At 39.2% G+C, this 15,500-nt stretch overlaps 3 protein-coding genes across 3 annotated transcripts; 1 reads left to right on the top strand and 2 right to left on the bottom strand.

The window, feature by feature from the left end:
* Nucleotides 1-1,019: 1,019 nt before the first annotated feature.
* On the bottom strand, nt 1,020-4,935 carry wdr83os (WD repeat domain 83 opposite strand). Its single transcript, XM_085355560.1, has 4 exons — nt 4,782-4,935; nt 4,189-4,294; nt 3,031-3,128; nt 1,020-1,408 (listed from the first exon to the last, which is right to left on the bottom strand). Exons 1-4 carry the CDS (start codon nt 4,829-4,831, stop codon nt 1,342-1,344), a joined length of 321 nt encoding a protein of 106 aa, XP_085211686.1. The 5' UTR covers nt 4,832-4,935; the 3' UTR covers nt 1,020-1,341.
* A 155-nt stretch (nt 4,936-5,090) lies between these two features.
* wdr83 (WD repeat domain containing 83) lies at nt 5,091-9,420 on the top strand. The gene is made up of 10 exons (XM_085355559.1): nt 5,091-5,182; nt 5,846-5,958; nt 6,198-6,318; nt 6,422-6,527; nt 6,689-6,737; nt 6,945-7,071; nt 7,219-7,286; nt 7,409-7,517; nt 7,971-8,085; nt 9,076-9,420. Exons 2-10 carry the CDS (start codon nt 5,856-5,858, stop codon nt 9,229-9,231), a joined length of 954 nt encoding a protein of 317 aa, XP_085211685.1. The 5' UTR covers nt 5,091-5,182; nt 5,846-5,855; the 3' UTR covers nt 9,232-9,420.
* A 1,303-nt stretch (nt 9,421-10,723) lies between these two features.
* LOC146630053 (persephin) lies at nt 10,724-11,390 on the bottom strand. Its single transcript, XM_085355558.1, has 2 exons — nt 11,312-11,390; nt 10,724-11,190 (listed from the first exon to the last, which is right to left on the bottom strand). Exons 1-2 carry the CDS (start codon nt 11,388-11,390, stop codon nt 10,724-10,726), a joined length of 546 nt encoding a protein of 181 aa, XP_085211684.1.
* Between the last annotated feature and the right edge of the window lie 4,110 nt (nt 11,391-15,500).

Genomic DNA, 15,500 nt, shown 5'->3' with positions numbered 1-15,500 from the left:
GAAAGTTTAAACAACGACATGCTTTTCTGACCACAGTGTCTGTAAAGGTTCCAGGAGAGACCCCTGGTAGTGTTCATGTCAAGGAACTTGAAGTTGCTGACCCTTTCAACCTTAACACCTCTGATGTTTGGAAGCAATTTCAGAGCAATGATGGTGATGAATGCAGAGCTGTAATCAGTGAAGAGCATTCTTATATACGTATTCCCCTTGTTCAGATGGGTGAGCACAGTGTATATTGCCAACACGATGGCATGGTTGATGGGTCTGTTTTTTTGGTAAGGCAAATTGAAGAGGGTCCAACATGTCAGGGATGGAAGAGCAGACATGTTCTTCGTGTTGTCTGGTGCAGGATGGTAGTCCTTAAGACATGAATCCACCGGTTTCTTGGAGACAGGAGTGATGGTGGATTCCTTGAAGTATCTGGGGACCAACAACAGCTTAAGGATGGGTTTTAGAACTTATTGATGATGGTTAGACTTTTGGTTAAGAGGGCTGAGAGTTCAGAAAGGCATGCAAACAAACACTTGTGTACCTGACAAGTTTAAAGCAGATGCGGTTAGCAGTTGTGGAAAGGGTGAGAGACATGCAGATCCAAGAATGTTGACTCTGTTCAGACAGATTTAGTTTTGGGTGAAGCGTTTGTATCTCCCACTGGAAACTCTACATCCAAACGTACAGAATTAACTTTCTGGGATTTGCATACCTGGTTAATTAAGCACGCATCAAAACACTGACATACAGTAACATCCAAGTATTCGCAGGAGGATTCAGTAGGACTTAGTGTAATTCACTATGATGGTGAAGCTTTGTGGAATAAACCAAACTGTAAATAGGGGAGAGATTAACTTGATAGGAGGTGTCAAAGTCTGTTATTTATTTTGTGACCTGTCAAATGTACCCGAGCGTCACAAAAATGAGATGTTAAAATATTTATTTAAGGCCAAGTAAACAATTTAAATGTCATATAAGCAAATCCTTAACACTTTTCCTCCAGAGTAATAAAAGCCAGCAGATCCTTTTAAAACCGTACAACTTTATTGACAACATCAGTTCATGAACAAGCAAAAGACTTAGAAAAGGTTATAAACAGAAAAAACAGAGAAACCAAGATATTTACCAACCCAAGATATAACAGAAGTCCAAGATATTTTATCTTTCTATCTTGACGTAGAGCTGTCCTTGCTGTCTACCTCTCCTGCTCGTCTGTTTTCTCTCTATTACATTATGCTCTTCTTCGTCTCTGTTTATGCTCATAGATGGCCGGGGGATTCAGTCAGATGTGCCGTCACCCACTCCTGCATCCACAATTAACTTCTGCTCTCTCCTGAGATTGGCCCTTGGTTACCATGGCGGTGACATTGGCTGTGGGTTCTGGAGGTAGGACATCACAACTGCTGAGATGGACAGCCTGAAGACAGCACAGAAAATGGGCTCAAACCATCATGAAAACTGTGAAATTTGGGTTTTTAAAGGCATGTTAAAATTTTGCTTTGTAGCACCTTTTTCTGCAAAGGGGAGCTCTTTAAAATGACTCATTGTTACACTGCTTACAAAACAAAAACACACTCCTTGTTGCTTTTAATTGTATTATTTTGCTGAATACTTTGGGTATTATGAAATACTGCAGTTGAGCACAGCTAAGAGTAGAATTTGTGCCTGAACCTTTTGAAGCTTCTATGGCATAAATTCACCCACAAACGTGGGACCATTTTCATCTGATAACCTCAATGTCATATTTGCTCTCCACTGTCCATTTATCCTGCATAGCCACTTTCCGTTGTTTAATAACACAAGGATACCAGTGTCCTAAATTTGGCCTTGAACCAGCTTCTACACACACAAGGCTGGTGCCTTTAACTCGTCGTCCGACATTATTTGCCGAGCCAAACATTTTGCATTACTAATCTTTGAGTGCATTAGGTTCATTTTTAATACGACGTCATTCAGACAATGGACAAGGTTTTCCTCATTGCAAATCTGTCTGTGAAGCCTGGACAGGTGCCCTACTGTAGTGCTCTTTTATAGGCGAACATACCACCTAGAGGGGTCTGTGACGGCTGCACTTACAGCCACACAGTGGTAATACCCACCATGTTAGTGTAGAGGCTTATTAGTAACATTGCATTCACATTTCTTTCTTTAAATATAGGAATTAATTTACAGGACAATAAATAACTGGTTTTGGTTTAGAGTTAATTCACATATCCACATAACACTGCATTCTAAAATAAGTGCGCACATTTTAATTTACACTGTTATGTATGATTAACTTTTTGTTTTCTGAGTTACCTTAGTTGCAGCTGTTCCAGTCCCTTGATTAAGGAGCCAAGAGGTGGAAAAGGGGCGGAGCGAGCTTTAAAGGAAGACTACAAATTGGTTCACGCCATAACTCAGGACCAGGGGGGGGATTGGAGTTCATTATGTTTGGTTTTGTTAGGTTTTGTGTGTTTTTACCCCTTCTCCTGTTTTTGTGGGCTGATCAGCCACTATTTAAGTTTCCCCTTTGTCTCGTTAAGTTAGGTCAGTTTGTTTGAGTTATCAGTTGTGTTGTCAACTTTGAGTAGAGTTTTGTTATTTTGACCTCTTTTATGGGCCCAAGATTTTGATTCTTTTTGCATGAGTTAACCAATTACGTTTTTTGGGTTAAATAAAAAAATCATTTTTTTGGACTTTAACCTGTGCCTAAGTTTCCTTCACTGCTCAGTCCATCACAGGTCACACATTTAAAAGCTTTTGGACATTAAAGCTGGCTTGTCTGGACTTGCAGTTGCAGCAAGACAATAGGTCTAAACTCCAATTTCAAAAATGCAAAATCCTCTCCTATAATCTAAACATTTGTTCATTTTACTTGCCATTATAACTAAGAACTAACAAAAATAGTTTAAGTTTGTTCCAGTTCGAGCCAAAAAATGTTAATTTTATATCAAATGCCTTCAACATCGATAAATATTAAACAATCTACGAAGGACTGCCACACATGCATTGCGTAGTGTGTTTATAGTGCATCCACAGATGGGATGGTACACTCACATGAAGCTGCTCATCATCTGTTTGGTGTCTTCTGAGCTTCGGGAGTTTGCAAAGCTGATGAACGAGCAGTAGACTGCAATCCATGCGCACCACTTAAGCTGAAACACAAACACATGAGTCAGCTTTAGACTGTCTTTATGTTCTGACGAGCTTATTAGCTTTTTCACCTTTTTTAAAAAAAAAAGGTGAAAAAGTTGCAAGGCTGAAATCTGCTAAAGAAATAGAGGGGCATCTAACAGCACAGCTCCTAAATTGCTCTTAACTGGTACATGAAGTACATGAGGAACAATTATGTGGTCTGGAAGTGCTCGTATCACAGAAAGCATACAGAGATGCTTAACACAGCATAACCCGTGTGGGGGTTATGCTGTGTTAAGCATCTGTTATCCCATTTGGACAGAGGTCCAAATAGGATAACAGCATTCCAGGAAAAATCTAGTCTGAAGCCAAGGGTGGTCCTGAAATCTGTTTTCAAACAAGCCTCTAAATCACTAAATCCTTAGTTACAGTATTGAGTAGAGAATGGAACAGAAAGAACATGAATCACATGGGCTCAAAATAAGACCACAGGTTTTATATACTGAGGAGCTGGAAGAGAGTAAAGTGTGTTTAATGCCTGCTCCAACTGATTCAGAAAGCTGCATTCTCACACAGGGATCCTTTGAGTAATGTGTACAAAAGTTCAGAGCTTAAGTGCAAATGTGAAAACAGCAAGAGAGTACATTTTTAGGTGTTGCCACTGTTTGTACACCATCTTTAAAAACACCAAATGCAATAATTCCCAGCATTTGCCTAAAATTTAAGATGCTCTTTCTAAAATTTTTGACTTGAATCAAAAATGAGTAAAAATGACCTGTTGGTGATTGAAAGAAAGTCAGTTAAAAAAAATGTTCTCCTTGGACCTTGAATGAATGACTTCAGCTCTATCGTCTTTTTCCCCCCCCACTCATCGTGTCCTTTGTGGTCACGTCAATAGCTGCTGTTCATCCTTTCATCTAAAAAGGCAGGTTTACTTTTAATCTTCTAAATGGAATGAATGGGACTAAGCTCTATCCTTCCTGGGCAACACATGTTTATGTGGACACACAAACATGCAGAGAACAAAGGAGATGGAAGTCAGAGTTTTGGTGTGAGGAGGGCTGTGTGTGTGTAGGTCACCTTGAGCATAAGTCCACACATGCTGAAGATCATGCCGAGCAGGTTCATGTAGTCAGGCGTGGGGTCCTCCAGTGTCGGGTTGGTCTCTGTGCTGGGAGGTTTGTACCTGTCACAACACAAACGTATTTTAACCAAAGACAACTAAAAGGGAAACTTACTGTTTCTTGGTCACTGTTAAAATCTCTGGTCTTAAGTTTATATAAATAAACACACATTTTACAAGTTATTGCCTAATTTATTGGTACTGGTTGTTTTTGATTTGCAGCTGTTAACATTTTCCCTACAACAACTTCTTAGTTAACCATTGTACATCTTTATGAAAACTGCTACTGACTGACAGCTAACTCAAAAGAGACCCATTGACAATCACAATGGTAAATAACGGTTAAACCAAAATGGGAACAGGTTGGGTTAGTCACGACGATTTTGTGTCATGGAAAAAATTAAACAACCAAGAGCAGTATATATTAAGTCCTACAGCTAATTCGCCCAGTTAATCCTTTCAGGCTTCACTCATTATAAATGATATAGGTTAGCTAGCTGTTAGCTCTATTCTATAACGTAGAAACTTGTTTACTGATTTAAACGCCCACCTTAAGATTTTATTTTGCCTCCTCGGGTCTGCCATATTGTTGGATGACATAGTATGTTTCAAGGTGTTCCTACTGTAAGCAAATGAAAATAAGTTTAAACACCGAAAACCGACAGACAGCTGACCAGCCACTTCAGGAAAAGCGTCGACAGAGAGAGTCGTTTCCGGTGTATTTAACAATAAAAGCTTAACCCAATCCATAGGCCAATATCAAAGCGGTAAATGCTATTTGAGCTTTTATTTTGACGGGAATAAGTGTTCCCATGATGCATTGCGTGTCTGTGCTACAAACATGGAAGAAATGATTTAAAGGAGCCGGTTGTAGCTACAAACTGAGCAGAAACGTTGCTTTTAATCAAGAATGCAAACATGACACGTCCCTGAAACTGTGTCTTAGTAAAAGTAAGTGAGCGAAATAAGTTACATAGAAGTAAATAAAATTGACTGCTTTTAGTCAAGAGGTCTTTTAAGTCATTCATGGAATAAGGAGAAATTGACAAAATGTATCCGTGATGTAACTTAAATAGTTTAAATACTTCTGTTGGTATGTAGTGCTTTTGTGAAAGCTAATAAAAAACCTGTCCTTTCTGTATGAATATCATATACTCCGTAATATCATACTCGTAACCAGCTTAAATTTTTGTAGCCGTGTAAACCTCTTGTCTTAAATCTACAGCACACTACTACTTTCAGAAGAATTTAACAGTTTGGGATCCCCACAGCATGTCCTTCATATCATCAGTTTGTCTTCTCTGTGGTCTTCGTCTTTTCCCTCACACGTGGCACCTCCACATCCTTTGTTCAATACTATGGTCTAAACCACCTCAGCTTTGGCTCTTTGACTTTGTCTCCAAACTGCTCGACCTGAGCTGTCTCTCTGATCTAATCTAATTCTAATCTCCCCCAGTGTTGCAGTGCCACTACTACTCTTTGCATCATCACCATAACACCCGCCTCTCTCCCATTCATACACATGTATTCTGTCTTGCTTCTGACTTTCATTTTAGAAGGAGATGTTAATGTGGGTAGCTAAAATGTTTGTGTGTATGTGTGTGTTTTAAACAGAGGTTAAGTGATGGCATTTCCTCAGCCCAGACCTCAGGCTCCTCAAATTCCTCAACATCTTCTCAGGACCATAGACTGTCAGCAAGGAGCTGTCAGGGCTGTTCGCTTCAACAGTAAGAAAAAGCCCCACCAAAATTATCTGTTCAGTCTGTTCAGCTGCTGGCTGAACAGACTGAACAGACTCAATTGCTAAATCTGGTTGTAATGTATATATGCATAATAAAATATTACAAGTTCAGGTCAACTCAATAAAATATGTTCTTTATTTCATTAGTTCAAAGTATGTAAGCTCTATTCCTCAGTTCTGAGTTATCCACTTATATCAGCTTGTCTCTGTGCCATGTCTTTTAAGTTGATGGGAACTACCTGCTGTCTTGTGGCAGTGACAAGTCTTTAAAACTGTGGAGTACGAGCCGAGGCACCTTGTTGAAGACGTACAGTGGTCATGGATATGAGGTTTTGGATGCAGATGGGTGAGAGAATTACCATTGGGTTGTCCACAGGGTTTTAGTCTCAGGAATATAGGATCAGAAGTAATATAAATGAATGACCTTTTCTCGTTGGCTCTTTGCACAGGTCCTATGACAACAGCCAGATTTGCTCATGTAGCTCAGATAAGACGGTGATTCTGTGGGACGTTGCCACTGGCCAGGTCACACGCAAACTCAGGGGTCATGCCGGGGTGGGTCCTTCTCTTTTTAGCTCTGTTTCACTTTGGGCATCGTGGTATTTCATTTGAAAAACATCTGCATGTTTTCATGGCGGCTGCACTGTTGTTTGTGCCTGTGTACTTGTTTTATGTAATATTTACTGTCTGTCTCCTTTTCAAATTTTCCTTTGCAGAAAGTTAACTGCGTGCAGTTTAATGAGGAGGCAACAGTCATATTGTCTGGTGAGTCATAATGACATTAAATTATTTATGGAATGTGGATGTTTTAACCGGTGTCTGCTTTATGTCAAAGTCAGTTATCTGTAAATTCTCAAAGTTTCCATGCTTTAATGGAACTCTTTTTAGTATTTCTCGTATTTGCCTAGCAAATGTGTAAACTATTACATTTGTATTTACTGCATTTCATTTTTATGTATTCTCGTCATTCAGGGTCCATAGACGGGACGGTTCGGTGCTGGGACACCAGATCCAGAAGATATGAGCCAATCCAGGTTCTAGACGAAGCTCGGGACGGCATCAGCAGCCTCAAGGTGGCACAACACGAGCTGCTCACCGGGTCAGCACTTCAGACATAGTTGAAAAAAAAAAACAACCTGCATGTTAAAAGTTTCACAATTTAAAAACAGAGATTTGATTCGTTTATTCAACTGTTTTGTTCATTTTTGCTATGGTAGCTTATAATAATAATGATCTTGTGTTTTAGGTCGGTGGACGGCAGAGTGAGGCGCTACGACCTGAGAATGGGACAGCTACATGTTGACTTCATCAGCAGTTAGTAATCTAACTCTAAAGTTTAATCTCAGCAGATATTACTGTTTTAAACTGATTTTTGTAGCAAAACAGTTTCACTGAAAATATAAAACCACTGAAGTGTTTTTATCCTTGCGTTCCAGGTCCTATTACCTGTGTGTGTTTCAGTCAAGATGGTCAGTGCACCCTGAGCTCCAGCTTGGATTCAACACTCAGACTTCTAGACAAGAGCACCGGTGAAATGCTGGGAGAGTGAGTGCTGATTGTTTTCACTTACAGTGTGATGTGCTGCCACTATGGCTTCATAAAGTAAAAGCAATACAAGAAGTATTGTTTTTTTGTTACCTTTTTGTTACTAACTGAAATCTGAAAACTTGTTCCCTGACAAGCTGACTGGTTGCAATATTTTCTTTGCAACAAGTTTCGCTCAGCAGCAGCCAGGAACCACCCATCAGCTTGTCAGAGAACATACATTTGTCCCTCGCGACCGTTGGTTGTGCTCTTGAATAATGTCCGAATGACATCACTCGAGATACCTCAACATTTAACATAACCTCAGGTCCAAATGACATAAAATGAAATTTAGAAATTTACCACAGAGCGCAGTTAAATTATAGTGAATCATTACAAGATTCTAAATGGTACGGTTTACTGATGTAAATACGTTTTTTAACTCGTGTTTTTATCATATACTTGTTTTTATAGGTATACCGGACACAAGATGAAGGGCTACAAATTGGATTGCTGCCTGTCCAGTAAAGACACGCACGTCCTGAGCTGCTCAGAGGACGGACACGTTTACTGTTGGGACCTGGTGGAGGTAACTATGAATTTGATTTTCAAAGGGTACTTAAAGGGCCTCTGCAGAAAACAACTGTTATTAAATGAAGTGAACAACATCTGCATTCTGTCAGTCACTTTTGCATCAATGTGGTTTTACATCTGTAATCATTTGTTAGTATCACAGTTAGGTGTAGTAACCAGGGAAGATAATCAAGTAGCATTTCCAGACACATGTATCATTTTATAAATGATATCTTAAGCAGGCAAGATCCAGAGTGTAAACTAGCTTTGCTACACAAATCTAGTGATGGTTAGCTTATAGCATTAGCTGATGAATTGAATTTCAAAATAGCCCGCTAAGTTACCAGATCAGCTCTGTGAGTTTAAAGGCTCAAAAACAATATTTTTTTAGCTGGTATACTAACTTTTTACTGGAAAAAGACTGCGTAGAGGTGGATTTAATATGCACAACTAGCCTTGCTAATCCTGACTGTGCATTTCCACTGATGGTTAAGTTCCCACTTGGTCATTCAAGTGTCTTATTTTAGCCTTACTGCTAATGCAGATATATTTTGGGATTATAAATTTAGCAGCAGGCTGGCTAATCTCAGCTAATTTGCTAATCTGATTGCCACCAAAATGTTGCCCACTTTTGGAAATGAGAGCACAGGGATGGATTGAAGCACTGAAGTACTGAATAAGAAACACATCTTTTGGATTTTCACAGAAAATGATGGCAACCAATGGTCTGAAAATGTCGTCTTCAGAAACGTCTAATACATGAAAAACATTGCATGTCTTGTTCAAATAATAGGTGAAATGCAAGAGTTAGTCAGAACCACAGTGGGTGGAAATAGAGCGTTCTCAGTGCAAACCCCCAGCAGATCATTATCATGTAGAACCTGTGTGATTTTTTGTGACAAAATAATGAATAGTGGAGGTTATTTGTCAAACCCACACAAAAATTCTTTACTAAAAGCATACAGTCTAGCATCCAAACTAACATTTTTGCTTGTTTTACTTTCAGGGGTCTTTGTCGTTGAAGCTGCCGGTGGGGAAAGCAGTTGTCCAGTCCCTGTCCTTCCACCCTACAGAGACCCGTCTCCTCACAGCTATGGAGGGGCGTGTCCAAGTGTGGGGCGCAGAGCAAGAGGAGATGGAGGAGGATGTGATAGCCACGTAGAGGGTGAAAACAAGAACCTGCTGTCTGTACATACAGTCTATCTTACGGACCTTAGAGAAGCGCACAAACCTGTTCCTCCCACAGCCAGATGTTGTGCCTGGAAACACTGGGTTTGGTGCTGGAGTTATCACTATAGTGTTTGTTATGTGAGTCTTACCAGTGTTTGTTATGTGAGTCTTACCAGGAGAACCTGTTCTCTGGCATACTAATCAAATGGGATTAGGTGTGCACCCAGTGATAATGGACATGCCTGAGAAACCAAGCTTTTTATCAGAGCTAAATAGAAATGTTCCTCCATTTAATTTTATTTCTGTGTTCCACTCAAAAATAAATAAAGTGAAAAAGGTTCAGCTTGAATAAAATCTTAAAAAGAAACTGTTTAATTCTTAAAAAGTTCCAAGTATTAGAGTTGTTTTTGTTTGAAGCTGAGTTACATCAGTAAACTAAATTCTTAATTTGTAATCAGTCTGACGAGAAGACAAGTGAATCCTTAACAAACCAGCCAACTCATATAGAGGCAAAAAGTAAAGAAAGAAAAATACTTGGCTTTGGTTCACAGACATAAACATTGTGATTGTGAATCCACTTCAAATCCACAAGTTAAACAGACAAGCTTGCAAAATGAGTGATTTTTGTATTTGTGCCATTCTTTTTTTTATATATAAAATCCTTCAATAATAAACATTGTGTAAATTACACAAACGCATTTACTGCATGTGTCTTTTTCAACTAAGAAAACTCCCATAAATACAGATGTGGTCAGCAAGAGTTTATTTTTATCAGAGATTGTGGACATCGTAGATTTGCAATGTAATTTGTAATTGTAAAATAAATATAATGAGAATGACAAAAAAGTATCAAATAAATAAATAACTTATCTTACATACATACATTTTATCTTACATACAAAAAACTGTCCACTGCAATCCGCAGTGATTGTCGAACCACTGGGCGTGTCTACGCAGCTTTGTACATGTCAGTTCTGTTATTCAACCCCAACATCGCACCAAAGAGTTTAAATAAATACATATGAGTGTATTTACAAAATGGTCACGTTGTTGTTGAAGAATTGCGTTGACACGTAAGCTTAGTTTACCCTTTTAGATCAGAAAATATTTACAACAAAAATCAGTTAGCAATAATAAAATAGTAAAGCTTTCATTAAAAGACAAAAAACGATCAATGCACTTTTGAACAGATAACTTCTAATGCCCCATAAACACATATTATTAGCGGACATGCCATTAAAACTGAGTCAATGAGAACAGCAACTGCAATCAAACATTTAAGTAGTTTTGATATTTTCACCCAGAAGTCATAAAGAAAACAGCTTATTTTCAGCTTATTGAGTTTCTCATTTCATAAGAACTGATTTCCGCTTCATTAACTGCACACCACGAAAGAACAAAAGTTCATTCATTTACAGAGATTACAAGAGAAGGTTCGCCAAGTTCATGTCCCCCTTTTACAGTACCCGTTTACTCTCAGCCATCTAGCCCACGCAGCTGCAGCCGGCAGCTGACAGCTTTTCCACCTTGTGCCATCGGTGCGAGTTATCAAGAAAGGCCACGTCCTCGTGGTGGGTGGGCCTGCAGCACGGTGCATTGTGCCACAGCTCCCCGAGCACTGGGCTGGGGAGAAGTCCAGTGAGCAGCAGGTTGGTGAGGGTGAGGTCGTGGTTGGAGCGCACACGGGGACACGTGCCGCTGCAATACTTGAATAAAATAGTCTCATCTGAGTCGTAGCCCAGCCCCAGGTCCCGAACCTGCAGCAGGATGGAGTGGAGGCCGCACTGGGAGTCCAGAGCTGAGCGGCGTGATCGAACTGGGATCGGTACGATGGGATTCAAAGATGGTCCGACTCCAGAAGCTTCCATGTGGCTGTTTTCCACAGCTGAATAACTGCTCCTTTTGTCCTCATCTGGAGAAATGTGTGCAGATGCTGTCTGTCGTTTCAGATCTGGAAAAGACAAAGTCATTTATACAACTGATAAACCCACTTACAACTATATTTACTTTCATTTTCACATTCTCAAAGCGAAAAGTCATCGGTTCCAACCGTCACTTGAGTCTTCACTTACCAATCAGCGATCTCAGCAAGTGGCCTTGTCCCCTCTCGACGCAGAAAAGAATCACCACAAACTTCAACAGGGACCTCATCTCTATGTTCTGGTCTTCGTTTTTCGCTGTCGATCAAAGTGGGGTGGGTTTGTATGTCTGCGAGTGATGCCTAAGATGCAGACGAGTCGCGACCTCCAATATATAGCCCCAGGAGATAAGGGGGGGTGAAGGGATGAGGCAAGGAGGTGTAGCGGGGAGACAGACACTAACCCGTTACTTGCCAACAGACTATCCTACTCACCTGAGCCTGACAGGGAGCGTAGGAGGGCAGGCGGGCGCTTGACCCAGAATTTGTCCTGTTGGGATTATCTAATTGATGTAAATCACTGGTTTATTGTTGAGATTCTCCCAGATGTTTTTCCAGAGGATGCTGGCCCCTAGCAATATGGATTCCCAAAGGCTCAGGGCTTCTTAAAAGCTCCTCAGTGGTGGACAGTGATGTCACTTTGGTAATGCTGAGAGGTATGTGCGACTGTGTGAATCAGTAGATATGCAGACAAGCAAATAGTCAAACATTCATAGATAGTAATTTATCCAAACATAAATACAGGGAATAACCAATGGAGGAAATGCATGAGAAGTGTTACGGGCTGAGAAATAAAAAAGACCTACTGAGTCATTGTGGAATGTCTCATATTTGGGCCCTCTTATGTTCTGCTTCTTGATTAAATGCAAGAGACGTGAAAATGTGAAACACATTAAGAATAACAAGAGGAGGCTATAATTAGAACATAACAGGGCTGCTTCAACAGACATTCCACATTGGGTGACTTCTCTTGAGCTGGTCTGTAAATTGAGGGATTTCACCAGCAATGTGTGGCTGACAAGTGGAATATGTAGAATGTGGATTATGTAACAGTTATAGGGCCCAAACAGGCAGTGCTATTGGAATTTCACGTTTTCATCAAAGTTCGTATTTGGGGGCAGTTTCTGCCAGCCGCATGCAGGGCGAACGCCCGATTGGTCCTTATTTAGCAAATGATCTTTATCATTCTGAAGATATGCAATCAGCTCAAATTCATTTGTAAGTTACCAAACTTTGTGCATTTATTTTGGCCTTTCTCTGTGCTTCCCACTAAAGATATTCTGCTTGGGACATCCATTATTAGAGATGGACTGAGGTGATGTGGAAAGCCTGTGCTCTAACGCTTCAAAATTCCTTTCGGAAAGTATATATATCATATTCTCTGGGCTAAAGCAAATTTAGCGAATTTAATGAACCCTAAAAAAATGTATCTAAATACAATGATTATTTACATACAGTACAGTATATAGGAGTATGTTTAGATGTGCCACTTTGAAGTTGCCTTGTTCAGTCCTGCATTTTTGAGTCCTCATTATCTCAAAAATCCAGCACTGAAAAACAAATAATAAATAAACTGGTTCTTATACAGCACTTTTTACTCTACCTGAGGACTCAAAGCACTTTATACATCTTGCCTCATTTACACCCACTCATACAAGCACCTTCTGCTATGCTTTTAAGTGCTTTCTATCTATTATTCATAGACTTTGATACTCGAATGGATGCATTGGAGATAACTTGGGGATTGGATATGTTGTAGTTTCACTGCAAACCTAGTATCCGTGACATAGAGTAACAGAGACAGGCGTTGTTAATTTGGATGTTTTCTCCTAATTCTGCAAATTTTTTGACTAAACTTTGAAGGGTCATATCACCTTTTGGGATAAGTGGCTGGTCTAAACAGCAACATCTTATAAAAAGGTCTCCTTTTTATGACACAAGGCTCATATTGTATCCAAATTGTTTTCTAATATGAACATGGTCATATTTTATACACTTGGTAAATGTTTAATATGAGATTAAGAGAGTTAATGCCATGAAAATCCCAAATGAATGACAACATTATATTCAAAATATTGAACATGCACTACGGAAGTTGTGAGCATTCAGAAATGCTCTGAAAAATATAAGGCGAAGAAAAAGGCCTGTAAGTTTTCATTGCACGGCAGTAAAAATGTGCACAGACCCAATGCACTAAAGTTATTGTGAGCAGGTCAGGAGGAAACATTTTAAGTGCTTTTACACAGAATTAGCAGACGAGGAGTTTACATAATGTCCTTGTGTTTCGATTTTATTACTTCCCGCAGGACAGTCTGTACTCTCTGTTTTTATGTGAGCGTTTAAATGTTTAAAAACGGAATTAAACCAAATCTAGTTTAAATGTGGCGACTTCTACCTATAGAGAAATTAAACGAGAAGAAGACAAAATGATTAGTGGTAAACTTGTAACAGTCAGTTCAGGAGGAGCAAAAAATATGATATTATTTTATATTATATATTATTACATTTGCCTGAGTCTTCGATGAATAGACAAGGCTTTTACCATTAAAGAGCTTATTTAAAAATATACTCATTTTTCATTCAATCGAGAAATTTACTCAGGCTTCAAAGCCTGATCCTTGAAAGAATTATTGAAATTCCTGGCAATAATTTTTGTGGGCCATTATTAGTTCAAGACTTACGGATGAGTCCTCAGTAATTCATATCAACAGTGGTATAATAGATGAGAACTGGTGCTGTTTAATGCAGTAATAAATACACTTAAAATCTCTTTGGACACACTCATTTTGTCCAAAGGATTGAAGCCAGACCTCTAATATTAAGAAGACTCAGTAAAACTAATGTTCTTTCTGGTGATTGCTGTGTTGTAATTCTTGCTATCAGCACAGCACGATTTGCACGTCTTATCTTTTGTAATTCTTTAGCTCTTATTCTTTATGTGTTTTGGTATGTGGAATTTAAATTTAAACATGAAAATGTCTGCAAAGTTCAGAAACTGGATTTGGGCATTAAAATGAATTCCTGATCTGGAGAAGAGAGTGTATGACCAACAATCACTGAACTGATGTGGATAAATCAACAGGCTCGCTCACATCTGACACCAGGAGTCTTATTTGTACGCAGACCCTCTCCCCCTCATTATGACCATATTTGTCACACGTGGTAAGTGATGTTCCACTTTTTAGTTACATAATAACACTTGCTGCTTCCATCTTCTGATGAAAACCATTGAATGCGATTGAAAAACAAACAATTTCTTTTAAAACCAAAGGTGAAAGGTTAAATCTTTCTCATATGACTAAATTGCCATATGGATTCAGGACTTGGAACAGGACCAGTCAAGTAGAGAAAAACACCACAATACCACAGCTAGACACCACTTAAATGTGTCCAGCCATTCTTGCTTATCTTTTTTGGTCTTATTGTAAATGTATATGTAGCCTGGACAAAACTTTCAGTTGGCTGTCCTCAGAATATTAAGACCTTTATTACAGAAAGCTTCCATTTCCCAGCTATTTGCATAGAAAACCAGAAAACAAAAGGGCAAAGGACCCAACACATTCCTTCCACTTCTTAAAGAGACAGGAAGAGACAGGGAAAGGGGAGAAGGTGGTGGGAGAAATACAGTGGAGCAAGAGCAATCCTTTTGGATTACAGGGTGACGAGCCCGTCTGGAATTCCACTGTTGTCAAAAGACAGGAATGGAAAGAACGTGGCATCAGTTTCTGTAAATGAACAAAAACAGAAAAGATAGAAATCTGATGCTATTTATCAGACATCATCAAGCACACTGACTGATATTGTTCTAAAGTTAGAAACCCAGCATTTAAAGCAGTATCAAAACCTGTATGTCAAAATAAAACAAAGTAGGTTGATATCACTGTAAGTACTGTGCTTTTTTATATATATATAATTTTGTGGATCCAATTGCTGATGTTTACACATGGTTTCTAATTTAGAAAAATTTCAAAAGAAATGAGTCAATGTCTCTAGCTGTTTTTAATGCACCACAGAGAACCAATGACCTGATGTAGAGCAGAGGTGCTTGAAACATCTCTTTCTTATTTGGTTGAATAAAACGGAGCCCTGCACTGTGCAAACTGTTACGCCCCACTTAAAAACGAAGGCAAACCTTGAATAGTTTTTTCTTTTTTGTTTGCTTGTTTTCATCCCACTGCAAACACCTCTTGCCATTAAGGTCTTTTTCTACTTTGTAGGCAGGCTCTATGGAGTCCTGGAAAACTGAGTACACTTACTGCTTACATAGGAAATAAGATGGTAAGTCATGTGCTGATAATCACATTTACTCGATTAAATGATCTTCAGCAGTGTCAGCAGTTTTT

Source organism: Diplotaxodon limnothrissa, linkage group LG6 (genome assembly GCF_057381915.1).
Source record: "Diplotaxodon limnothrissa isolate DT_005_m linkage group LG6, D_limnothrissa_male_GT1.1, whole genome shotgun sequence".
NCBI lineage: Eukaryota > Metazoa > Chordata > Actinopteri > Cichliformes > Cichlidae > Diplotaxodon > Diplotaxodon limnothrissa.
This window is presented reverse-complemented; position numbering and strand designations above follow the sequence as displayed.

Coding starts and splice junctions, on each gene's coding strand:
- LOC146630053 (XM_085355558.1), bottom strand. CDS start 11,390: ATGAGGTCCCTGTTGAAGTTTGTGGTGATTCTTTTCTGCGTCGAGAGG. Junction 11,191..11,311: donor CTTGCTGAGATCGCTGATTG/GTAAGTGAAGAC, acceptor TGTCTTTTCCAG/ATCTGAAACGACAGACAGCA.
- wdr83os (XM_085355560.1), bottom strand. CDS start 4,831: ATGTCATCCAACAATATGGCAGACCCGAGGAGGCAAAATAAAATCTTA. Junction 4,295..4,781: donor AGGCAAAATAAAATCTTAAG/GTGGGCGTTTAA, acceptor GTGTTGTGACAG/GTACAAACCTCCCAGCACAG. Junction 3,129..4,188: donor TGTGTGGACTTATGCTCAAG/GTGACCTACACA, acceptor TTTGTGTTTCAG/CTTAAGTGGTGCGCATGGAT.
- wdr83 (XM_085355559.1), top strand. CDS start 5,856: ATGGCATTTCCTCAGCCCAGACCTCAGGCTCCTCAAATTCCTCAACAT. Junction 5,959..6,197: donor CAGGGCTGTTCGCTTCAACA/GTAAGAAAAAGC, acceptor ATGTCTTTTAAG/TTGATGGGAACTACCTGCTG. Junction 8,086..9,075: donor ACTGTTGGGACCTGGTGGAG/GTAACTATGAAT, acceptor TTTTACTTTCAG/GGGTCTTTGTCGTTGAAGCT.